Below are 25,970 nucleotides of genomic sequence, written 5' to 3'. Positions count from 1 at the left end.
CACAAGCACCACACTGCCTGGACCAATCATCATGCAGCACCACCTCTCCATTACATCTTAGTTTCCAAGGCGACAGGCAGGGCCTTTCTCCTGAAAGGCACCGCATCATCACCATCCATCCACCCAGGGCTGGTCGAGAGGCAGCAGTAGCAGGCAGCAAGCAGCAGCCCCGCAGTGGGTCACATCAGGCACCTCCCTCCCCCTCTCTCTCTTGCCTCATGTCGCGCTGCAAGTCTCCGCCAACACTCAGGAAAAGGAAAATGGAGTAAGAAGAGAAGAGGAATGTGGTAGGTAGGTGCTGGATTTTTTGTTATGTCTGTGTTTATCTATTTGTGTTGCGTTAGTGCTGTGTTTTACAGGGAGGCAGAAGGGAGGGTTTGTGTGTGTCTAATCCTCTCTAGCAGGCTGATTTAATGGGCTGTTTGCCGTTAGAATGAGAGAAGGAGGCAGTGGAGAAGGGGGAGCCCCTCTGCTTTGTTAAAGGGGCCTGGCCTGCAGAGCTAGGAGGCTGCCTGCCGCATACACAAACACCCTTGTCCCAGCCCCAGCCCCAGCCCTAGCCCCAGCCCTAGCCCCAGCCCTTGTCCCCAGCTGGGATGGACAATAGCCTGATCATTACCTCCTTTGACGAGCCTGTAGGCCCTAGGTATAGGCTGCTACCTCTGTTAGCTTCTGTTCTGTTGCTTTTATGGGATGTGATTGTCATATTCTCCACCTGTCCCTCTAGCATGTGTGAGGTAGGTTCCCTACCCTTCCCTTCCTTTCTGCAGCTGTATTGGAGTGTGTGTGTGTTTTGAGCATGATGAAACAAAACTCCCAGTGAGCGTTATTTAGTTAGTTCATACCCCCAGCCCCACCACCCTTTCCTCTCTTCTTAACTCGCTGCTTTTCAATCTCACCCTGAAAGGGGGAAGAAGAGAAAGGTTTGGCTGAATGTTGCTGCCCAGTTAATGCTGAGCATAGTGGGGTGGGGAGGGGATGCCTCGGTAACTTCATCATCATGGCTCTGGCTTGGCTAGTCTCAGACCTGGGCTCGTTTTTATAAAGCATCTAATCCGGCTCACCTAGGATCAGGTTCCTCCTGTCCAAATAATCATGTTTATTATGATCTAAATGGCTAAACTGATCCTTGATCAGCACACCTTTTCGAGACACTTTATTAATACAGTCCCAGACTGTAGCATCTGTCATCCATCCTTCAGCCACAGCCAGCACAGCTAAAGAGATCTGAGAGGAAGGATGCCCATGTTCACTGTCAGATTCATTATCACTGCATGGGATTAGTACAGCCAGGTCACCCGTGATACAAGTCAGTATTTGACGTCCGTCCATGTCTGAGGATGTTGGGAAAAGACGTAGGTTTTGCTAGGGCATTGTGGACTGCAATGGGCATAAGGATCTGCCTCTGATTCCACAGGTTGCAAGTTCAAATCCAGCAATAGAAAGTTGTTTTTGATATATATTATTTTAAGCCTATCCCAAACCTTAACCATTACCTTAACAACTTGGGGTTAATGCTTAACCTTAAGAATTTGGAGTTAATGCCTGAACTTAACCATGACCTTAAAACTTAAAACTAAAACTTAAACTTAATCTTAATCTTAAACGCTTCAAAATTTGACGTTTGGAACAACTTTGAAATTTGTTGTTTGAGAAACATGGATGAACGTCTAATTCTGACGTGAGACAGTGAGAGCTGGTAGAATTAGTATGGGGCCTGGCTCACTATACATGCTAGGATTCTGGGTTATTATTAGCCTAGCCCGTTGCGCATTCAGTATGTGCTGCAGTCTCCTACGTTGTTAATGTTACAGCCTGGTACAGATCTCGACTGTATGATGTGTTTTGGAGGTGTGGTGTCAGATTCAGGAGCCGTTACCAGAGCGAGTCCCCTGTGTCCTTTTCTCCACCTCCTTCCTTCCTCACACCTCTGTTCACCACGGGATGGGAATTAAGTGTGTGTGTGTGTGTGTGTGTGTTGGGGTGGGGTCTCACTTGAGGTGGGCTCTCTCTGTCTCTGTCTGTCGGTTTCCACCAGCCCCAGAATCCTATTGGATCCTTTGATGTTGTTATTGTTGCCTCAATCATGACAGGAAAGAGATTAGAGAATGAGTCTGCCCTACTGTTTCCTCATCCTGTTGAAACTCTGTTTCCAGTAGCCTTTATCCTCTCCATCGTTAATTTATCAGATCACTGGGACTGGGCTGATAATGGACAACATTTAATAGAAATAGCACCTAGGGTGTGGCAGTCACCACTGATCCCATTCCTACCCTTTTTACACTATCGTGCTGACCCAAACCAAACCCTGCTGGCTTGCATATTCTCTTGATACTTCCAGCAAATATGGTGGATGCATATCTAGGCCAGCTCAGTACATTTTGGTTTGGCTTGACTCAGTTAGGTTAATCATGTGATGTGTGTGTCAGGACACACTAGAATATTAATAGATGGATAGTAGCCTAAAGGAAGGCTTGATTGATTGATTGATTGATTGATGAGGTTAGGGGTTAACAAACTATTGATTGAGATGAATGAAGTAAAGTTTAGACCTCGGGCGATACTATTAAACAACAGCCAGGTGACATTCTGTCAGAATATATACACACATTGGTGGAAAAAGTAGCCAATTTTCATACTTGAGTAAAAGTAAAGATACCTTAATAGAAAATGAGTGAAAGTCACCTAGTAAAATACTACTTGAGTAAAAGTCTTAAAGTATTTGGTTTTGAATATACTTAAGTATCATACTTAAGAATGCCCTGCTAAGCATTCCGAATGTAATGAGTACTTTTGTGTGTCAGGGAAAATGTATGGAGTAAAAAGTACATTATTATTGTTAAATATAAATAGTAAAGTACAGACACCCAAAAACACTACTCAAGTAGCACATATAAAACTTTACACCATTGCATCCACAATATAAGTTGTATAGAAGAGTAACAGATTATCTGCTAAAAAAAATACATGAACACAATGCAAATTATGAGTAAGTAAATATGGTGTCTAGTGAGTATCTAGCCAATCTACTATGAGTCAGATTTGTCTGGTTCTTGTCAGTGTTTTGGTCAAGTATTCACTAAGACATGTTGTATTTATATTTGGAGCTCTACACTGAAACAGTGAGAGTGGGTCTAATCAGTGATTCCAAAATAGCACCAGTCAGTCAGAGAGGGAGGAAGGACTGACTGGCCACCATTATCTCTGACTAATGAATTATTGAACAGTGACTGACTGATCCTGCACAAAACAAAGCAGGCAAGCAGATCTCTGGTTGAGCCAAGCCTTGAAATAGCAGATCTGTGTGCATGCGAGTCTGTATGTGTGTGTATACGTGTGTCTGTGTGTGTGTGTGTGTGTGTGTGTGTGTGTGTGTGTGTGAGAGGGATAGATCTCTAAAATCATATTTGAGATTGTGACTTCCATGCGGTCTCCTCTCCTCCATGTCAGAGTGAGCCACTCCCTCCTCCTACTCCTCCACTCCCTCTCTCAGCCAGCCTGGCTCCCTCTCTCAGCCAGCCTGGCTCTGCCAAGCTGAGCCCTGCTGGGAGGCTGAAGGGGTTTATACTGTACTGTTGAATGCTGCTGTACCACGACTTCAATTATCCATATGAGGTTACCTTATCTCTGCAACCGAGAACCGAGAACCACATATTGTTCCTCAGAAACCTCTTATATTACTCCCATGTAACATTTCAATGTTTTTGTTTGTTAGGAGAGACAACCTTAAGAGGTTGCTCGTCATCCAAATATACAGTGCATTCGGAAAGTATTCAGACCCCTTCCCCACATTACGTTACAGCATTATTCAAAAATTAAATAAATTGAAATTCTCATCAATCTACACACAATACCCCATAATGAAAGTGAAAACAGGTTTTTATACATTTTTGCAAAGGTATTAATATATAAAACAGAAATACCTTATTTACATAGGTATCCTGTTTCCATTGATCATCCTTGAGATGTTTCTATAACTTGGAGTCCACCTGTGGTAAATTCAATTGATTGGACAAGATTTGGAAAGGCACACACCGGTCTATATAAGGTCCCACAGTTGAAAGTGCATGTCAGAGCAAAAACCAAGCCATGAGGTCGAAGGAATTGTCCGTAGAGCTCCGAGACAGGATTGTGTCGAGGCGCAGATCTGGGGAAGGGTACCAAAACATTTTTGCAGCATTGAAGGTCCCCAAGAACACAGTGGCCTCCATCATATTTAAATGGAAGAGGTTTGGAACCACCAATACTCTTCCTAGAGCTGGCCGGCCGGGTGACCAAGGGAGGGGACCAAGAACCCGATTGTCACTCTGACAGAGCTCCAGAGTTCCTCTGTGGAGATGGGAGAACCTTCCATAAGGACAAACATCTCTGCAGCACTCCACCAATCAGGATTTTATGCTAGTGGCCAGCCGGAAGCCACTCCTCAGTAAAAGGCACATGAGATCCCGCTTGGAGTTTGCCAAAAGGCACCTAAAGACTCTCAGACAATGATAAACAAAATTCTCTGGTCTGATGAAACCAAGATTGAACTCTTTGGCCTGAACGCCAAGCGTCACGTCTGGAGGAAACCTGGCACCATCCCTACGATGAAGCATGGTGGTGACCGCATCATGCTGTGGGAATGTTTTTCAGCGGCAGGGACTGGGAGACTAGTCAGGATTGAGGGAAAGATGAATGTAGCAAAGTACAGAGAGATCCTTGATGAACACCTTCTCCAGAGCATTCAGGACCTCAGACTGGGGTGGAGATTCACCTTACAACAGGACAATGACCCTAAGCACACAGCCAAGACAACACAGGAGTGGCTTCGGGACAAGTCTCTGAATGTCCTTGAGTGACCCAGCTAGAGCCCAGATTTGAACCCGATCAACCTGAAATTAGATGTGCAGTGACGCTCCCCATTCAACCTGACAGAGCTTGAGAGGATCTGCTGAGAAGAATGGGAGAAACTCCCCAAATACAGGTGTGCCAAGCTTGTAACGTTATACCCAAGAACACGCTAGGCTGTAATCGATTCCAAAGGTGCTTCAACAGAGTATTGAGTAAAGGGTCTGAATACTTATGTAAATGTGATATTTCTGTTTTTTTATTATGAATTTGCTTGGTCATTGTGGGGTATTGTGTGTAGATTGATAAGGGATTTTTTCATATTCAATTTTAGAATAAGGCTGTAACGTAACAAAATGTGGAAAAAAAGTCAAGGGGTCTGAATTCTTTCCGAATGCACTATATACAATATTACTGTCCAAGAAATGTGAACATGCATTTCAAACAGGGACTGGCTTTGACTCATCATTCAGTGATGCCAAGCCAGAGAAAACAACGGTGTGCCACATAAAAGGAGGACTATACTGCGTGCATTGTACAATCTATTCACAAGCAATAATGATGTCAGAGAGAGCTCTCAAGGTTAAAGCCTGCCCTAGCTAACCCATTCTATCACATCTACCTCTTGTTGTCTTTGTACAGTATCTAGAGATACCACTCTTCATACAGAGAAATGTGCCATAATGACCTCAGCCTCTCGCCCCTAGGGCCCTGATCAGAAGAGATCTATCTGTCCCTCTGTAGAGAGAGAGAAGGAGGGAGGGAGAGATTGGAGAGAGACGGAAGGAGAGCAAGAGAGAAGCTGGAACTACTCTACCTGAACCAATCTGGGGGAGAATGCAGCTTCCAACAGAACTGATGTTCCTGCTAGAACTAAGGTGTGATGAAGGTCACAGAGAGAATGACCTTTCCCATCACTAGCTACGCTAGCTACTCACAAAAGTTTGTGGACACCCATTTAAATGAGTGGATTCGGCTATTTCAGCTACACCCGTTGATGACAGATGTATAAAATCGAGCACACAGCCATGCAATCTCCATAGACAACAAATTGGCAGTAGAAAAGCCTGCACTGAAGAGCTCAGTGACTTTCAACGTGGCACCGTCATAGGATACCACCTTTCCAACAGGTCAGAGCTGCCCCTGTCAACTGTAAGTGCTGTTATTGTGAAGTGAAAACGTCTAGGAGCAACAACGGCTCAGTCGTGAAGTGGTAGGCCACATAAGCTCACAGAATGTCTCCTCTGAGTGCTGAAGCGCGTAGCACGTAAAAATCGTCTGTCCTCCGTTGCAACACTCACTACCGAGATCCAAACTGCCTCTGGAAGCAACGTCAGCACAACAACTGTTCGTCGGGAGCTTCATGAATTGGGTTTCTATGGCAGAGCAGCCGCACACAAGTCTAAGTACACAATGCGTAATGCCAAGAGACGGCCGGAGTGGTGTAAAGCTTGCCACCAACTGTATAGTAACCAATGCAAAGTAATTGAAGTTGCTAATGTTTTGCCCTCAACAATTGACATTGAATGAATCCTCTGTATTTGTTTAGGTGTTGGCCTACACAGCTAATGGTCCAACCATACCAGTAGCTAGTGAGTTACAACAGTACTGGGACCCAGCTAGTACATTTGGTTCCTTGGAAGCTGTGGGAACGTATGTTTTTGGTTTCCAATTGGTTCTGGGGACAAAGCCATAAGTTTCCTGACTAAAACTGAATGTTTTTTAAACATTCTGAGAATGGAAGGGTTAATGTTGCCTGTTCTGGGAACATTACTTTTTAGGTAGCAGGAGGGTTCTGAGAACATTTGACTATCGTTCTCTAAATGTTTTCCTGGAAGGTATTATTAACGTTCTGAGAACAGAAATGATTAGATTGACATTTTTTAATAACTTCCTTAGCTTTCACTGAATGTTTTAAAAATACTTTTAATAATACTGCTAGCTTGAAATCCAAGCACAGATAGGACACCTGGAAATTAATTTGCTTAGGCATTATTAATCATGCATAAACCTGGATTTTTATTGTGGAACAGAGTCAGTAAGATTCAACCCTTATGATCTTCTGGTAAAACTAAAATCAATAGGTGATAAGGAAACTAACTTAACTTCACCCAAATAAAAATAGTACACTGACAAAACAAAACTCCTACTGCTTCAAATTCTCCATATCTACCTTCTCAGGCTCTAGGCCTAGAACCTGATAGGGTGGTACCGCTTATGACAATATTCCATATAACTCCTTCGCCGAGAAATCTTTCAGCCCCAGGAAACAGCTTCCACAATGATTTGTACCTTCCTGGACCTTCTCTCCACCTTGGCAGTGCCATTTATCACCATAGCTATGAAGGCCACAAAGTCAACCTTCTTAACCTTTAAAATGTCAGGATTCTGCTGGTGAAAGGCAACCGCTGCAGCCTGCAGTGAAGGCCTATCCACCACCATGGACTCTTCAAGTGCACCATTCAAACCCTCAACCTGTTTAACAGCTGCTATGCTCTGGATAGCCTTGACTTTGGCCACTTCATTCTCTTTCCCCCTTGTGGGGCACTTGAAAGACGTGGCTTTGTGGTTCCCACCACAGTTGCAACATGTCACATTTTCATCACGTGATCTTTTCCACAACTTGACATCTCGGCTTCTCCCTTCTGCAAACACTTGATACATGACCAAAAGCTTTACAATGATCACACTGCATTGGTCTTGGGATGAATGCTCTGACTCTGTAGTTAATATACCCTAACTACACTTGAGTAGGGAGACTCCATATCAACAAACAAAAACCAGTTAGACAAAACACTTTTTCTTCATTCACCACACGATTCATCCAACGTGCATCAATCACTCCAGGAATATTCTTCATCTCTTCAACATCTACTTCCCACGAGACTCCAGATATAACCCCCTCGAGGGGTATCCTGTTCCTAAGAGAGAGAGAGAGAGAGAGAGAGAGAGAGAGAGAGAGACACACACACACGACACTTCAAACTTATCAAATCGGTTGAGATGCAACACACTTTTCTTCTGATCCTCAGAAGCACAAAAAATCTAAACCAACCCGCCTCTCGTGATCCTCACAGCCTTCACTCTACCCAGCACTCTCTCCACCAGTTTGCATATCTCAAATTGATTCCTCTAGATGGGTAATTCGCTCAGCTGCTCCTCATTTACACACCGTACTCCTACAAGATACTTTGTGACATCATCATCACTGTACTCTACTTTGCTCAGTTTTCCTTTCTTTTGGACAATATTCCAATTCTCCTTGATTTTACCACCATTAGATTCAGAATCCACTCCATCACCCGCCTCCGCCATCTTTTTTTCCTACCTGAGCCATGTTCCTGTTTTTCATTTAAGTCTATTCAAACAGACCCCATTTCAAAGTAAACAAGCACTTATTAAGATCAGGTGTGGCCAATTAGTGGGCACGGCCAACACACCTGAACACACTTAACAAGATAGAGGCTAGAGAGAGTTTGGTGACACTGAGAACGGAATGTATATGTTTTTAAATAGCATTCTTAGGATTTTACTAATGTTTTCTTGTGGTTTTTATGGAAAGTTTTCTTAATGTTCTGAGAATATGACTTTAAATAGAACCATCCTGCACCATTCCCAGAACCTTTTGGGAAGGTTGTATGCAAAATAACCTTAGGGCAACCATGCTCTCACCCAGCTCTAAGAAACATATCTGAACGTTTTGTGCTAGCTGGTTAGTAGCTATACATGCATTAGCTTTGAAACACTTATGCTCTGTACTGTGTTCAGCTATATTATAGCAAGCTGCTGAAATTGAATTTATTAAAGGAGCAACAAAACAACTGTGCCCTTGCATTATCATTGTAGAATCCAGTGTTTGTTCCCTCTGAATGTTATGATTCATTTTGGGTGCCATAGGACATGTAACATATCTTCCTCATGAATAGTAAATGATTAATCTGTCCTGGACTGCCTGGGCCACAGAGAGATCCTGACAGGATAATAGTCCCCACATGTTCCCTGTGGGATCCCTATTCCCAACAGCTTGTGACCGGGTTGTGTTCACTAGAGAGATAGTTTCGAAACTTAGTGAAACGAGGAGGTACTGCATGAATTGTCCAATACAAATGGTTTTCTATTGCAAAATATTGTTCTACATTGTGGCCTACTGAACATGACCCTGGTGTTACTCTCCAAGCCTGCAACAGTGTTCACTAGATATTTTATTTGAAGGGGAACTGATGCCCCCGAAATTTCAATATCTTTGAATTCATTATGCATAAAATTTAAAGAAAATGTGTGGCCTTATTTCCATATTACCTCTAGAGTTAGATGTATCACCCATAAGTTTCAGTGTACTATTGGATAATAGGTCATGATGTGCCTGCTTGCTCACCACCATACTGAGCCATAGTCTCCTCTGCCTTGTCATAGCCACTATGGCCTACACATCTCTGGGTGATGCTTTGGAAATCAGCCCCATATTACGTAACCCAAGTGATGCTGTAGCCATGCATTTGTGAATCATGGGTGGACTGGAAATCGGTTTGAAATGCAATTAAAGGGGCTTAATGTCGATGTTACAGGCTTTACTGTAACTGCACTCTGCTGCTATTGAAGACAACAGAGACATGGGGGATTCAACTCCCACCAAGGTGCTCTGGTGTAGGGTTTCTCTCATCACTCCAGGGTGGTTTTATGCTGCTAGAACCCATAGGAAAAGATTTTGAATATGTCCCTAGTGGCACCATATTCCCTGAATAGTGCACTACTTTTGACCCTGTTGGCCCTGGTTGAAAGTTGTGCACTATAAAGGGAATAGGGTGGTATTTGGGACAGCTTATGGCTGTTTGATGGGCAGCTGTCTCATATGTGCTTATTAATGATATATACTGAACAAAAATATGAACCCAACATGTAAAGTGTTGGTCACATGTTTCATGAGCTGTAATAAAATATCCCCAAAAGCTTTTTTCTCTATAATGTTGTGCACAAATGTATCTACATCCCTGTTAGTGAGCATTTTGCCTTTACCAAGATAATCCATGCACCTGACAGATGTGGCAGACCAATAAGCTGATTAAAAAGCATGAGCATTACACAGGTGCACCTTGTGCTGGGGACAATAAAATACCACTCTAAAATGTGCATTACAAGCATGTTAGAGAGCTTGCCTTGGTCCTGGGCTCACATTTGTTCTCTATAGACTAAATCTGATCATATCCTGGTTATTGTTCTTGATTCAGTGTTAAATAGTCTAATACATGTGTGTGAAAGGGGTTTCAAGCAACCTTCTCTGTCACAGGGGTAATGCGTTTTGATGACAGGCTTGTCTATTCCAACGCTGCAGTATACTGTTATTGTTATTGTTGGCACGTTGTTGTTTTTACCCCTCGGCTGATTCCATGTCACTGCATGAACACTGAACATGACAGGCCTGTCATTTGCATTTGGCAGAAGCCAGGGGAACGAGAGGGTGACAAATTTAGGGACTGCTAATTGAATCATTAAGGGACAGAGTTTTGCAGATGAATCAGAAATGGTGATAAGGCCTAGTTTACAGTGACTGTCACAAAGAATAGTACTCTCACACACACACAAACACACACACACACTCACTCACTCACTCACTCACTCACTCACTCACTCACTCACTCACTCACTCACTCACTCACTCACTCACTCACTTGTTGTTAGTTTTGGATGATTTGTAGCCTATGAAAGTGTACACATTAAATTAATAACTATGTAATTGTAGTTTGTTCAAGATGTGAGGGCAACATAAGCAGAAACAAAAGCCTTATTGTATTCTTAATGAGGCTTGGTAATTGTTAGTACCATGCCCACTGACTGCCCTGAAGCCTAATATGCTGCAGTGCTCACACTGGTTCTATCTATGTCCTCCTTTGTCTTTATGCCCAACATTGGCAATCCTACTATACAGTAGGAAAAACAAAGTTGCCTTTTAGATGCTGATCTAAGGTCAGCTTTTGTTTTAAGTCCTTAACGGTTCAGATTTAGATTGGTGTTAAGGTAATCTAATACTAGATCTGTGGTTATGAGCCCTTTTAGATGCTGATCTAAGATCAGCTGTTGTTTAAAGTCCTTAACGGTTCAGATTTAGATTGGTGTTAAGGTAATCTAATACTAGATCTGTGGTTATGAGCCCTTCAAGAGGTTGAGGCTGGTCGTTTCCTGACTCTGCAAGGCAGCATACAGCTCAGAGTGAGACAGGGCCTCATTCAGCAAATCAAGCTTAGTGAGGATGATTATGATGGTGTTGATGACACAAGTCTTAGCTCATAGACATCCATATGAATCACAGGGATGGAGTCAAAGTGGTCCAATTCTCATCCGGCCCAGTAAGACAGTAATAAAATGACTTAAAGGATGAGGTTATGCAGGCAGACAGGATGTCGGTGCCTGACCAATGATTAGCTAATAGGCTCTGATTTACAAGCTCTATTTACTTTGACCCCTTCCATGTTCTGGCTCCCAGTCAATATCTAGCTTAGGCTAAGGCTACCCCCATAACAACACAACGCCTGGTGTTTTTAGTAGGTCAACTATACAGAGAGCGGAGTAGAAAAGACAGGTATACATGAACACCAGTGAGTTCCATACTGTCCCCCTCAGCATCATCTCAGGGGTGTCATAATAAATAGCCTCGGCAGAAACCTTTGACATGGGCTGTTACTGTCAAGAGGCAGGGGAGGAGAGAGAGAGATGGAGAGAGATAGAGAGAGAGAGAGTGACCTGTTGCCACGAGAAAAGGGCAACCAGTGAAGAACAAACACCATTGTAAATACAACCCATATTTATGCTTATTTATTTTATCTTGTGTCCTTTAACCATTTATACATTGTTAAAACACTGTATATATATATATATAATATGACATTTGTAATGTCTTTACTGTTTTGAAACTTCTGTATGTGTAATGTTTACTGTTAATTTTTGTTGTTTTTCACTTTATATATTCACTTTGTATGTTGTCTACCTCACTTGCTTTGGCAATGTTAACACATGTTTCCCATGCCAATAAAGCCCTTGAATTGAATTGAATTGAATTGAGAGAGAGAGAGATAGAGAGAGGAAGCATGGAGGTTTCAAATGGGAGTGGCTTGGACTTGCAGAGATTCTCTTTCTCTCACTCACTCAGACTCACACGACCACATGGCTGAGGGCAGTGCTAAGCAGTGTCTGTCACTCTGGCCTGGCAGAGAGGCAGGCTGACTGTCAGTCTGACAAACAGAGGGATTGGATACTCTTATCTGGAACCTGATGTTGCCTGGCCTCTCTCTATTTATCCTCACATGGAACTCGGTAAGCTCTGCTCGACTTCTCATGGGATTTCCTTTTTTGGGCCGAGGGTTTGAAAGGAGGTATGCTGGGCCATATGGTCAGTGGACTTAGCACATCTGTGGTATGGGATCCCTCATTGTCGGGCCTGGAATTCTTTTGTCAGGAGAGTGTGTAGCCCGTGAACGGAATTGTGTCAGCTGCACTGCCTCTGGATGTTATTATGTGTGTGTGTGTGTGTGACTGTGTTTTAGCTCAGTGCTATTCTAGCTGCCAATAGTATGTGTTCATATGTGATGCTCAGTCGGGAAGGAGCGCTTCTCAAGGTGCTTTACTTAATGTCCTCATTGTAGATGGACCTCAGGGTGGAATGAAGAGCAAAATGGATGCTGTCAGACCAGAGGCATAAATTGCTGCCTGTGCAGTTCTTCGCGCATGGACAGGAGTGTTAGCATTGTACCATGTCTGTGTGAGAGATTGATGAGAGATGGAGGGGGGTAGACAGATCGTTAGAGGAAGAGAGGGAGAGAGGGAGAGCGAGAAGGAGAGGGAGAGCGAGAAGGAGAGGGAGAGAGAATGGAGGGAGATAGCGAATACAGGGAGAGGGAGAGAGAAGGAGAGGGAGAAGGTGAGGGAGAATAGAGAGATGAGAGAGGGAGAAGGTGAGGGAGAATAGAGAGATGAGAGAGGGAGAAGGTGAGGGAGAATAGAGAGATGAGAGAGGGAGAAGGTGAGGGAGAATAGAGAGATGAGAGAGGGAGAATAGAGAGATGAGAGAGGGAGAAGGTGAGCGAGAATAGAGAGATGAGAGAGGGAGAAGGTGAGCGAGAATAGAGAGATGAGAGAGGGAGAAGGTGAGCGAGAATAGAGAGATGAGAGAGGGAGAAGGTGAGGGAGAATAGAGAGATGAGAGAGGGAGAAGGTGAGGGAGAATAGAGAGATGAGAGAGGGAGAAGGTGAGGGAGAATAGAGAGATGAGAGAGGGAGAAGGTGAGGGAGAATAGAGAGATGAGAGAGGGAGAAGGTGAGGGAGAATAGAGAGATGAGAGAGGGAGAAGGTGAGGGAGAATAGAGAGATGAGAGAGGGAGAAGGTGAGGGAGAATAGAGAGATGAGAGAGGGAGAAGGTGAGGGAGAATAGAGAGATGAGAGAGGGAGAAGGTGAGGGAGAATAGAGAGATGAGAGAGGGAGAAGGTGAGGGAGAATAGAGAGATGAGAGAGGGAGAAGGTGAGGGAGAATAGAGAGATGAGAGAGGGAGAAGGTGAGGGAGAATAGAGAGATGAGAGAGGGAGAAGGTGAGGGAGAATAGAGAGATGAGAGAGGGAGAAGGTGAGCGAGAATAGAGAGATGAGAGAGGGAGAAGGTGAGGGAGAATAGAGAGAAGGAGAGGGAGAAGGTGAGGGAGAATAGAGAGATGAGAGAGGGAGAAGGTGAGGGAGAATAGAGAGATGAGAGAGGGAGAAGGTGAGGGAGAATAGAGAGAAGGAGAGGGAGAAGGTGAGGGAGAATAGAGAGATGAGAGAGGGAGAAGGTGAGGGAGAATAGAGAGATGAGAGAGGGAGAAGGTGAGGGAGAATAGAGAGATGAGAGAGGGAGAAGGTGAGGGAGAATAGAGAGAAGGAGAGGGAGAAGGTGAGGGAGAATAGAGAGATGAGAGAGGGAGAAGGTGAGGGAGAATAGAGAGATGAGAGAGGGAGAAGGTGAGGGAGAATAGAGAGAAGGAGAGGGAGAAGGTGAGGGAGAATAGAGAGATGAGAGAGGGAGAAGGTGAGGGAGAATAGAGAGATGAGAGAGGGAGAAGGTGAGGGAGAATAGAGAGATGAGAGAGGGAGAAGGTGAGGGAGAATAGAGAGATGAGAGAGGGAGAAGGTGAGGGAGAATAGAGAGATGAGAGAGGGAGAAGGTGAGGGAGAATAGAGAGATGAGAGAGGGAGAAGGTGAGGGAGAATAGAGAGATGAGAGAGGGAGAAGGTGAGGGAGAATAGAGAGATGAGAGAGGGAGAAGGTGAGGGAGAATAGAGAGATGAGAGAGGTGGGTGGAATTGATTTATATTTACAAGGTCTCTCTGTCTGGCCCTGTGTGTGTGTGTATGTGCATCCATGCGTGCACGCGTTTGTGTATGTGCATTCGTGTGTGCTTGTGCGCGCGCACGTGCATGTGTATCAGTAGCAGCAGAGGCAGCAGCAGCAATAAAACGGCTTTGTCATCTCCAGGATGAGCAGAGTGATATTTCCAGATGAGACTGAAAGGTCAGGAGGGTAATACAGATGCAGAATTGAGTCATCCTTTTATCGTGTGAGCCACTTCTTATTGGTAGGTTGAGCCATCAGTCAGCGCATAATGACTTCTCATTGGTAGATGGGAGGCCTCTCACTGTAATAGTTTCATAATAAAGCAGCAGGATGCGTCTCCTCATCCAAGCCATTGATTTCCAGTGACGTACTGTTGTGTTTCTCTATTCTATGAACTAATGTTGTTTCCAATCACACTGCTCTGCTGTACTGGTGTAGAGGAAAGTTAATCTTTTGGACAATATTGTTAATCACTGCCACATGGACTGATGTGATCAGTCTATATAATATTTAGTTGTACATACAGTGATATAATTTGACGATAGAGGAGATAGGGTCTGCTCCATTGTTTACATGTTTGTTGATGACCCACTATTTGAGGTTATGTACAGATTTAGAAGCGTGGCTTTAAGGTTTGGTGGGTTTGTAATACAAGAAGAAACGTGTCATACACAGGAGCACATTGTTAATGATGACTGGGATATAATCTAGTGCCTTCTATAGGTCAAATATATTAGGTATTAGATGTTAAGCCTAGGAATCATTTAGAGAGACGAGGTTCATTTAGACCACTGTAATATGACCTTCCACGTAGGGATGTGTATCTTTCCCTTTGAAGATGATTCCATACTTATCTAGATACATGGACTCCGACACGATACAGGAACCATACGTTTTAGTTTGAAGTGATTTGGTTTGATTAGAGGAACGAATCGATGCAAGTTAATATAGCACTAACATTTGTTGCATAAACACGTTCATTTTCCATTCGAAATTAAAATATGCGGCTCAGTGGATGTGTGCGTGTGTGTGTGTAGGCGCCTGAGCTGAGCCATAAGGGAAACAATATCGATTGTTTAAAGCAAAACTACCAAAACCATTGCTGATGGTGAAGCTGAATAATCAAAATAAAGCCCCGAACAGCATGTAGCCTTCCTATAGCATGTAGCCTTCCTATAGCATGTAGCCTTCCTATAGCATGTAGCCTTCCTATAGCATGTAGCCTTCCTATAGCATGTAGCCTTCCTATAGCATGTAGCCTTCCTATAGCATGTAGCCTTCCTATAGCATGTAGCCTTCCTATAGCATGTAGCCTTCCTATAGCATGTAGCCTTCCTATAGCATGTAGCCTTCCTATAGCATGTAGCCTACCTATCGCCAGATGAGAGTTGTGTCTCTGGTAGTAGCTTAGGCTACTTTTATTCCGGTAAAACACCATTTTAAACACTGCATTTGATAAAAAATTACCTGGCAAATTATATTGGTTGTCAAGGAATAAAGCCTACTATTGAGCAAGCCATTTTACAAACATTTGAATGCTGAAGGTGATGCGCAGGTGTGCCAGATCAGGAATATGCCGACCTCTCGTTGGTCCGTGTTTGACTAGGCTACGGATATTGCCTGGGGTTCTTCGGCATACAAAATGACTTGTAGATCAATGATGTCAACATAATTACATGCTTAGATCAACACTGAAGGAGAGGATACAGTTGTCACAAAAGATGAGAGGTATTTTCAGATGGTAGAAAGTACGTTTTTTACATCTTTTTATTGTTATTATTTTATTATTTTTGAATTAAAAAATAAATAATTCTCCCCAATTTCGTGGTATCCAATTGGTAGTTACAGTCTTGTCTCATCGCCGCAACTCTCGTACGGACTCGGGAGATGCGAAGGTTGAGAGCCGTGCGTCCTTTGAAACACAACCCAACCAAGCCGCGCTGCTTCTTGACACGCCCTGAGGGGCCCCATTGTTGACGATCAGCGTGGCTGATGTGTTATTGCCTACCCACCTGGGGGCATCCCGTCAGTCCCAGGATCCTTAACCTAGTAATGAGCTTTGTGGGCATTGTGGTGTTGAGCTGTAGTCAATGATCAGCATTCTCACCTTTCAGCAGGACAGTAACCTACAACACAAGGCCAAATCTACACTGGAGTCGCTTACAAAGAAGACAGTGAGATGCCAAGTTATAGTTTTGACTTAATCTGCTTGAAAATCTATGACAAGACTTGAATTGCTGTCTATAGCCATGATCTCCAATCCAACACCTTGACAGAGCTTGAAGAATGATGAAAAGAATAATGGTCTAATATTGCCCAATCCAAGTGTGTAAAGCTCTTAAAGACTTACCCAAGAAGCTCACAGCTGTAATCACTGCCAAAGATGATTCTAACATGTATTGACTCAGGAAGCTGAATACTTATTTAATTTATATCAATCTTTTTTTTTTAAATCACATTTTCTTCCACTTTAACGTAAGAGTATTTTGTGTAGATTGTTGACATTTTTTTTTTAAATCCCACAATAAAATGTGAAGAATTCCAGGGGGTATGAATACTTTTGCAAGGCACTGTATACATATATATATATAGATATATATATATATATATATATATATATTTTGCAATTCGTATGCTATGTTACGAATCCAATTTGTACAATATGTTATGAATTAGTTGTGCTTAAGATCCTTGACTGCATCTTCAATCACTGTCCCCTCTATAATTCTCTTTGATTGTACTAGCAGCAACAACAGTCAGTCAGTCAGTCAGTCAGTCAGTCAGTCAGTCAGTAACTGTCTCCCCAGCTGTTTAAGATGGTACGGAGTGCCCAGCTGTTAGGAGGAGAGGAGAACCAACGACAGGATAAGGGGAAGATTCCGGTTCCTGTTCCTCCTCTGTAAAGGCGTCAGCAAGCTTCAGTTCGGCTGGCGGCTAGACGAACCGAACAAGTGTGCTCTCATACTCCCTTAAAACACATTTGCTTGAAAAACTAGAAAAAAACGGCAATAGTACTGTTTGTCCATTTTGAGACACCATAGCCATTATACATTTCCTCAAAAGTCAATTAATCTAAGGTAACTCAACAAATCTGTCATTAATTTTGATGTTGTGGCCGAGGAGATCATAGTCGAGCAATTGACGACTGCGTGGCCAAACACGACTCCAACCACATCATTAAGTTTGCTAACGACACAATGATGAGACAGCCTATAGGGAGGATGTCAGAGACTGCCAGGACATCAACCTCTCTCTCGATGTCAGCAAGACATAGGAGCTGATCGTGGACTATAGGAAAAGGAAGGCCGAACAGGCCCCTCATTAACATCGACGGGACTGAAGTGGAGCGGGTCGAGAGTTTCAAGTTCCTTGGTGTCCACATCGCCAACAAACTGTCATGGTCCAAACACACCAAGACAGTTGTGAAGAGGGCACAACAACACCTTTTTCCCCTCAGGAGACTGAAAAGATTTAGCATGGGTCCTCAGATCCTCAAACAGTTATTCAGCTGCACCATCGAGAACATCCTGACCGGTTGCATCACCGCCTGGTATGGCAACTGCTCAGCATCTGATAATAAGGCGCTAAAGAGGGTAGTGCGTGTGGCCCAGTACATCACTGGGGCCAAGCTTCCTGACCTCCAGGACAAATATACTAGGTGGTGTCAGAGGAAGGCCCAAAAAATTGTTAAATACTCCAGTCACCCAAGTTATAGACTGTTCTCTCTGCTACCGCACGGCAAGTCTAGGACCAAAAGGCTCCTGAAAACCTCTTATGGCTGCGATCCCCGTACAGGGATCAACATCAGGGGAAATTTCAGAGTGAAAATGCAAGTGTCTTACATCCTTCAAAAGATTAGGATCTTGGTAATCAAACTAGGTTTTCCGATTTAAAATAGCTATTACAGAGAACAAATACCATGCTTTTGTTTGAGAAGAGCAATCAACAACAAAAACATTTTCCGCCATGACAGTTTTTACACATTCACATCTGAAGGTAAAATTATGACTTACATTATGATATCTTGCTCTTATTTCTCTTCCTGAGGGTCCCAGTGATCAAATGAAGTGCCGTTTTCTTTGATAAAATCCATTGTTATAGCCTAAATCCAAACATTTTGTAACCCGTTTGTGCCGTGAATTCCCTCTCTATCAATTTTTTTACGGAGCATTCGACGTAATTACACACGGTAAACAATCGTTTATCTAGTCATGGTTGGTTTCAGTGCATTCCTCTGGATGTTTGCAACACAGCCAAACGGGATAGTTTTTTTTGCGGGGAGTATTGACCGAAGTGAACTGATTTGAAGACAATGAGCAATGACTACCTTGCGCACCAATAATTTTAGCGAAGCTTCGTTGATTGTTTGTATTTCTGCCCAATGATCTTCTTGAAATCTAGCTGGGTAGATAGCCAATGAGCTGAGGTAAATGCCAGTATGTAATGGTTTTGGGTTGGACCACCATTCCTTGTTTGTAAATGTACATGTAACGAACTCCATTCTCGCCTTGACTATCAGAGGAGTTGCTGTGACGCTTGTTACGCTCAGCAGTATTTTGAAAGTTGTATTTTCAACGATTTCATTGAAGACGTCATGGCGAATAAATCAGGTGTGAAGGCGCACCGGAGACACCGTGCGCAGATCCGGCGCAGGATATCCTGGGCCGAAGAGACGCACTAGAGACCAGGAGCGCTGAGCCGGCACAATCTGGTGGATGCGGGCTGTGGATACGTGTAACCGCAAAGCATGGTGCCTGAAGGGTCACACGCTCCTCAAAGCGACTGTCTTGCTCCAGACTCCAACCCCTGCAAACTCTTTCGTCCCTCTCCACTGTCAACCACTCCTCGCTCAAACGGTCCAAGAATCCCTCCTCGGTCTCGGACTCACCCTTCAGCACCGACGCCCACGTCATCTGACCCCCCCCCAGAAAAAAACAACATTTTGGGGCTGCCTCTCAGGTTTCCGTCATGTCCTCTCCTCCTGACCACGTTGCTTGGTCCGTTTGTGGCGGGATGTTACGTCCGTCGTTGGAATGAGACCAAGGTGCAGCGTGGTAGGCGTACATTTGTCTTTTTTATTAAATGACACCCGAAAAAAGAAAAAAAATACAAAACGAACGTAAAGTTCTGCAGGCTCACCAGCAACTATGCAAAAACAAGATCCCACAACTTAAGGTGGGAAAACAGGCTGCCTAAGTATGATCCCCAATCAGAGACAACGATAAACAGCTGCCTCTGATTGGGAACCATACTAGGTCAACAAAGAAATAGAAACATAGATTTGCCCACCCAAGTCACACCCTGACCTAACCAAATAGAGAATAAACAAGGCTCTCTAAGGTTAGGGCGTGACACAGACAGACAGTCAGACAGTTAGGCAGTTAATGTGGGCGGTTTGTGCACATTGTTGGGTCTAACTTTTCCCATGTCTTAAGATAATATTAGAATATGGTCATACGCTCCCCCACAAGACAGCGAGCTGAGCTGTCTGATTAAGAAGCTCTCATTGGTATCTGTAGCTGCTAATATTAGACGTCTGGTTGTAGCACGATGGCTGATTTATTCCCCAGCAGAGCATGAAAGGAACTGCTTATGGATTTGCATCTTAAATTACCCAATTGGCTTCTCTCAGTATAAATTAAACATTCTCTGGCAGCTCTACAGTTACTAATGAATGTTTCTGTCCTTTCTTCCTTCCCTCCTTCCTTCCTTCCTTCCTTCCGCCCTGTCCTCCCTTACCTCCCTTCATCCATCTCTCCCCCTCTGTCTCTCTGCAGCTGATTGAGAACGGATCTAGCTGTAGGATCTAGCTGTTATTCACCATGATCGCTGCTGTGTCTCCCATGGCCTGTGAGGCTATCTCGCCCATGATCACCTCCGTCACGCCCACCCTGGAGTCCAGCCCTAAGGAGGAGGAGGAGGCAGGCCTCAGCCCCAGCCAGGGTGGTCTCTGTGGGGAAGGTCTGGCCCAGGAGAGGGACCCGGCCCAGAGGTATCAGAACAAAAAGCCCCCTCCCCTGCACACGGGGGCGGACTGGAAGGTGGTGCTGCACCTGCCTGAGATCGAGACGTGGCTGAGGGCCACTACTGAGAGGGTCCGGGACCTCACATACTCTGTCCACCAGGACTCAGTCAACAAACACGTGGACGTGCATCTAGTGCAGCTGAAGGTGAGTGGGCCTCCACACACTATATACTCTCATCTCATATTCTGGTTTCAGACGGCCTAGTAGCAAGGAACTACCCTGGGCCCGTGGTCACAAAGTGTCTCAGAAAGGCAATGGTGATCTATGGTTGATTTTCATTTTCACAAGATTATATGGACAGGGAGATCAGCACTCCTACTCTGAGACCCTTTATGAATATGGGCCCCGGTCCAGATCTGTTTGTGCTGTCTTGGTCCTGAGGTCATTGTCGTTGCCAGACAACAGACCGCACAAACTGATCTGGGACCAGGTTAGCAAAGAACACCGTCAAGTGCAGAATTGACCAAAATTGGCTTCCCGAGTGGCACAGTGGTCTAAGGCACTGCATTGCAGTGCTAACTGTGCCACTAGAGATTCTGGGTTCAAATCCAGGCTCTGTCACAGCAGGCCAGGACCGGGAGACCCATGGGACGGCTTACAATTGGCCCAGCGTCGTCTGGGTTAGGGGAGGGTTTGGCCGGCTGGGATGTCCTTGTCCCATCGCGCACTAGCGACTCCTGTGGCGGGCCGGGCGCAGTGCACACTGACACGGTCGCTAGGTGTACGGTGTTTCCTCAGACACATTGGCTCCCGGTTTAAGTGGACATTGTGTCAACAATCAGTGCGACTTGGTTGGGTTGTGTTTTGGAGGACGCACGGCTCTCGACCTTCGCCTCTCCCGAGTCCGTACGAGAGTAAAAAATAAAATACAAAATGATTTGTCCAACATCACGTCCCAGTATAGTGACCCTGTAGGAGGAAGATGTAATTAGATGTAATGAGGGGAGCTGTACCTTCTCAGTAGCCTTGGAGCTGGACTGGTGGAGCACTATGTAGGGAATAGGATGCCATTTGGGACGTAGCCTCAGATCAATGTTGAGAATCCCTTCTCCCTCCTACCCCAGCACAGCCAGTCCAGGCTGGGGCTGTGGATGATGTGTGCTGATGATTTTGCAGATAGCAGCTATTTTGAAGAAAGTTTTACGTGCAATGATTGTTGTGTGGTTGTTTTATCTGCCTTAGTTGAATGCATTGATTGTAAGTTGCTATTGTTTCATGACTAAAATATAAGGGTGAAAGTAGGCTACTGGGTTGATCAGTGACTGGCTGATCAATCAGCCGATGGTCTTATTGGATTCTGTTAGAAGGTCATGGTGGACCAGCCCTCAACCCTCTAATTAAACAGGAAATGGAGGAACAGAATTAGTTCAGCCAGCCAGCCTCAAAGCACTGGGAAGACTCCAAGTGAGTCTCAAATGGCACCCTATTCCCAAGTGCACTACTTTTGACCAGAGCCCTATGGGCCCTTATTTGGGTTGCAATTTCTGAGGCTGGTAACTCTAATGAACTTATCCTCTGCAGCAGAGGTAACTCTGAGTCTTCCTTTCCTGTGGCGGTCCTCTCCTCATGAGAGCCAGTTTCATCATAGCGCTTGATGGTTTTTGCGACTGCACTTGAAGAAACTTTCAAAGTTCTTGAAATTGTCCGGATTGACTGACCTTCATCTCTTAAAGTAATGATGGACTGCAGTTTCTCTTTGCTTATTTGAGCCGTTCTTGCCATAATATGGACTTGGTATTTTACCAAATAGGGCTATCTTCTGTATTCCAACCCTACCTTGTCACAACACAACTAATTGGCTCAAACAAATGATCTTTTAGCAAGGCACAGCTGTTAATTGAAATGCATTCCAGGTGACTACCTCAAGAAGCTGGTTGAGAGAATACCAAGAGTGTGCAAAGCTGTCATCAAGGCTAGATTGGGAGGCTAGATTTGAAGAATCCCAAATATAAAATATAGTTGGATTTGTTTAACACTTTTTTGGTTATTACATACACTACCATTCAAAAGTATGGGGTCATTTAGAAATGTCCTTGTTTTTGAAAGAGAAGCACATTTTTTGTCCATTAAAATAACATCAAATTGATCAGAAATACAGTGTAGACATTGTTAATGTTGTAAATGACTCTTGTAGCTGAAAACGGCAGATTTTTAATGGAATATCTACATAGGCGTACAGAGGCCCATTATCAGCAACCCTCACTCCTGTGTTCCAATGGCACGTTGTGTTAGCTAATCCAAGTTTATCATTTTTAAAGGCTAATTGAAAACACTTTTGCAATTATGTTAGCACAGCTGAAAACTGTTGTCCTGATTAAAGAAGCAATAAAACTGGCCTTGGAACACAGGAGTGATGGTTGCTGATAATGGGCCTCTGTACGCCTATGTAGATATTCCATGAAGATATCTGCCGTTTCCAGCTACAATAGTCATTTACAACATCAACAATGTCTACACTGTTTTTCTGATCAATTTTATATTATTGTAATGGACATTTTTTTTTGCTTTTCTTTCAAAAACAAGGACATTTCTAAGTGACCCCATACTTTTGAATGGTAGTGTGCATGTGTTATTTCATAGTATTGATGTCTTCACTATTATTGTACAATGGAGAAAATAGTAAAAACAAAAGAAAACCCTTGAATGAGTAGGTGTGTCCAAACTTTAGTGCAAAATGTCAGAAATCTACTCTGCTGACTTGTTTCTATTACACTCCCGGATGGTAACAAGTATAGAAACTGCTTACTAGTGTACTTCTCAACATGGTAACTTAGATGTAATGTACAGTATATCCAGTCTGTCTTTAGTCTGTTCAAGTCTGGTTCAAATCAACATGTGCTTTTAGCCAACTCCCCTGAGTATCGTTGTCATACCATACTAATGCCAAACATGTACAGCAAAACAGTCATAATCAGAGTAGTCAAAACACACTCAGACAGGACAGACAGTTGGTAGACAGTTGGAAGACATTGACAGGCGCTCCCGTAACTGTTGTACAACCTAAACCACCGGTCTGTCTCTCTCCTCTCTGTGTGGATATCACAAACAGACCGACAGTGTTGAAAGCTCATCTGTGGACTGTGATATATATATATATATATAGAAAGGTTTCTGTCAGTGTGCCTGCTCACTAATCCTCCTCCTAATCACCTCACCATAAGACGCCATTTGCGACACCACAGACCGTGATGATGTAGGCTAATGTTGGTATGAATGGTGCTAATAGGTGGACGTTACTTATCTCTTTTCAGCCTGTGTCCTCTCAATCATAATAGACCGTCTTCAAGGGGAGTCTTGTCACTCTGTACACTATATAGAGACTGAGTACGAGTATTAGATTGTATGAAGGATATAGAGGACACACAATGTGAATGATGTAATGTCTCAAGTAGAAAAGATGCCTGATACCGTGTCTGTGTACACATTACTGAGGTGTTTTAGTTTAGAATCATCTCCGTGAAGTGATGCATCATAGGTAGGCTACTACATTTACCTGAAAATATCCTGAAGAAGGATTATGGTAGATTTGGTTACATAAGTATACAGTATTCTATTTATTGTTTTGACAAAAGACGGTTGCCTTAGAATAGTGTTAATGGGGGGGAACAGCATTACACCTGTATTTATAGATGGATGTGGGCTCTGGTCAAAAAGGATTTACCATAAGGCTCTGGTCAAAAGTAGTGCACTATATAGGGAATAGGGTGCCATTTGGGATGTATACTTTGTCAATAGTGTGCCTGCATGAAGGATCAAAGGCAAATGAAATGACCATGCCTAAATTGTTCAAACTGTACCCTTCCATAATCCCTTCCTAACCCTAGAGTCGTGTCTTTGGCTATGCCGGATTAAGTGATATGACATGCCACAAAATAATATTTATAGAGCTGTTACCTTCAGAAGAAACTCTTAAAGACCTAGTAATATTTTACATCAATAGCAGTCAATATTAATCGTGACCTTATTTCAGTCTCATCTGAAAGTTGTAAATTCTTGGTTATCTTCACAAACCATGGCTAACAAGTTGAATGAGCAATACAAAATTGGGTTTAATTATTTATTTACTAAATACCTAACTAATCACACAAAATTACATATACACAAAATGAATCATACCTTGATTACAAATGATGTCATAAAGGAAAACATCCATAGCGGACGGAACAGATATGACAGCTGGTTACACAAAGAAAGTGGGTTGGGTTTGAGTGAAAGAGCAGGAAGACTGAAGAACAAAGGGAGAAGCGATGTCTCTATCGGGCCGTAGGCAGCTACTCTATCGTAAATACAGAATCTTATGCATTCTAAATTACCGCCCATTTGGAAAAGGAAAATGCAATAAATATTTACTCTGATCTGCGCTTCGGTAGGTTGGTCGTAGATGCTGGTCGTGTTGGCCAACAGAGATCTTCCTGTCCTCGGAAGAAAGTCTCTGGTGGTGAATTGGATACATTGTAGTAACGTTGTTGTGTGGTAGACGGGATACTCTGTCTGTTCTTTCCTAGCCCACGTTTGCAGCTGCTGTTGCTAACTCAACGGCTAGGAGGTATCACTTCTGTAGTGAATAAGAGTTCGAAGTTCATACCATTCGCAACCAAAGCTCACGCTGAGGTTGGCTTCGTTCTGTAGTTATTATCTGAATCCTTCTGACATCGGATCGTTATCCTAATGTACCTGGAACCGCTATTATATTGTCGTCAAGGCTTTATATAGGAAGGGAGAGGAGGGCGTGTTTCATAGTTTATAACCAATGTCTCTTCACGTGGGCGGGCCACTGAGTCGGGCCTAATTCACTCATGAAAACCCAATTCTCACATTTTAGAAGCTAAAATCACATTTCATCCCCTCACAAATAATTTCATATTCAAACAATTCCATGTGAATCTGATAGCTATAATGTGTAGACTTTCCACTGTACAGTTTATGTCATCCTATCATTGATGATGTCTCATCTCATGACAACCGAACTGACATTATATTCATTAAGTACCTGAACATTCATTTCCCCCACCTTCTGATGTTCCCAGAATCTCTATGTTAACCAAGGGATTTTCAATAGTCACATCAGTAGGGTAGAGAGAGGAAAAAGGGGGGGGGGGAGGTATTTATGACTGTCATAAACCTACCCCCAGGCCAGCGTCATGACACTAGTCTTGGATTATGTAATCCCTATTCAGTCAATTTTGCACTTTTCAATTCATATCACTTCAGCATGAATGGACAAATGGCCATCTCTCTTATCAATGCACTGATTAGGCCTATCTTTGAGTATTAACTTTTAGATCTACAGTAAAGTCGGTCCTTTGTTAAAATGCAGTCTTTGTGAACAGTTTTAGTGCAGGAGGAAATGCTGGTGTTTATTACTAGATTCATTATGGTAGAGTGAGATGCTCTCCAGTGGCTAACCCCTGGGGCTTAATACTGTGCTGCCTGGCTGGCTGGCTGGCTGGCTGCCTGGCTGGCTGGCTGCTATTATCTTGCTCATCCCCACCTGCTGAGATGTTCCCGCTAATCACTGGGCATATTTTATGTGGGATTGAGATTCATGTCATAGATTATCATTTGAGGCTTGAGCTGCACAAATGGGAGAGGCCCATGTCACTCTGATAATAGAGTTTAGAGATTATAATAGAGATTACATTTCATTTATAGAGCATCCGCACTAAAGACATAGCTTAGAAAATATACCTTTTTATGCTATTTTAAAAACAAAAGTTTGGTCAGTGTGTGTCTCTTATATAATCACAGCTAACATTGAGACT

At 43.5% G+C, this 25,970-nt stretch overlaps 1 protein-coding gene across 1 annotated transcript in view; it reads left to right on the top strand.

Moving 5' to 3' along the window:
• The first annotated feature begins 40 nt into the window (after window positions 1-40).
• The window catches only part of LOC109894815 (A-kinase anchor protein 6), a 180,977-nt gene continuing 155,047 nt past the window's right edge, over window positions 41-25,970 (top strand). Inside the window, exons 1-2 of the mRNA XM_031828242.1 lie at window positions 41-291; window positions 19,960-20,352. Coding sequence (XP_031684102.1) covers window positions 20,005-20,352 — 348 coding nt within the window. The 5' untranslated portion in view covers window positions 41-291; window positions 19,960-20,004. The remainder of the gene's footprint in view (window positions 292-19,959; window positions 20,353-25,970) is intronic.

The sequence above is a fragment of the Oncorhynchus kisutch genome, linkage group LG7 (assembly GCF_002021735.2).
Source record: "Oncorhynchus kisutch isolate 150728-3 linkage group LG7, Okis_V2, whole genome shotgun sequence".
NCBI classification, from domain to species: Eukaryota; Metazoa; Chordata; class Actinopteri; order Salmoniformes; family Salmonidae; genus Oncorhynchus; species Oncorhynchus kisutch.
Note: the sequence above shows the minus strand (reverse complement) of the source record. Positions and strands in the feature narration are given on the sequence as shown.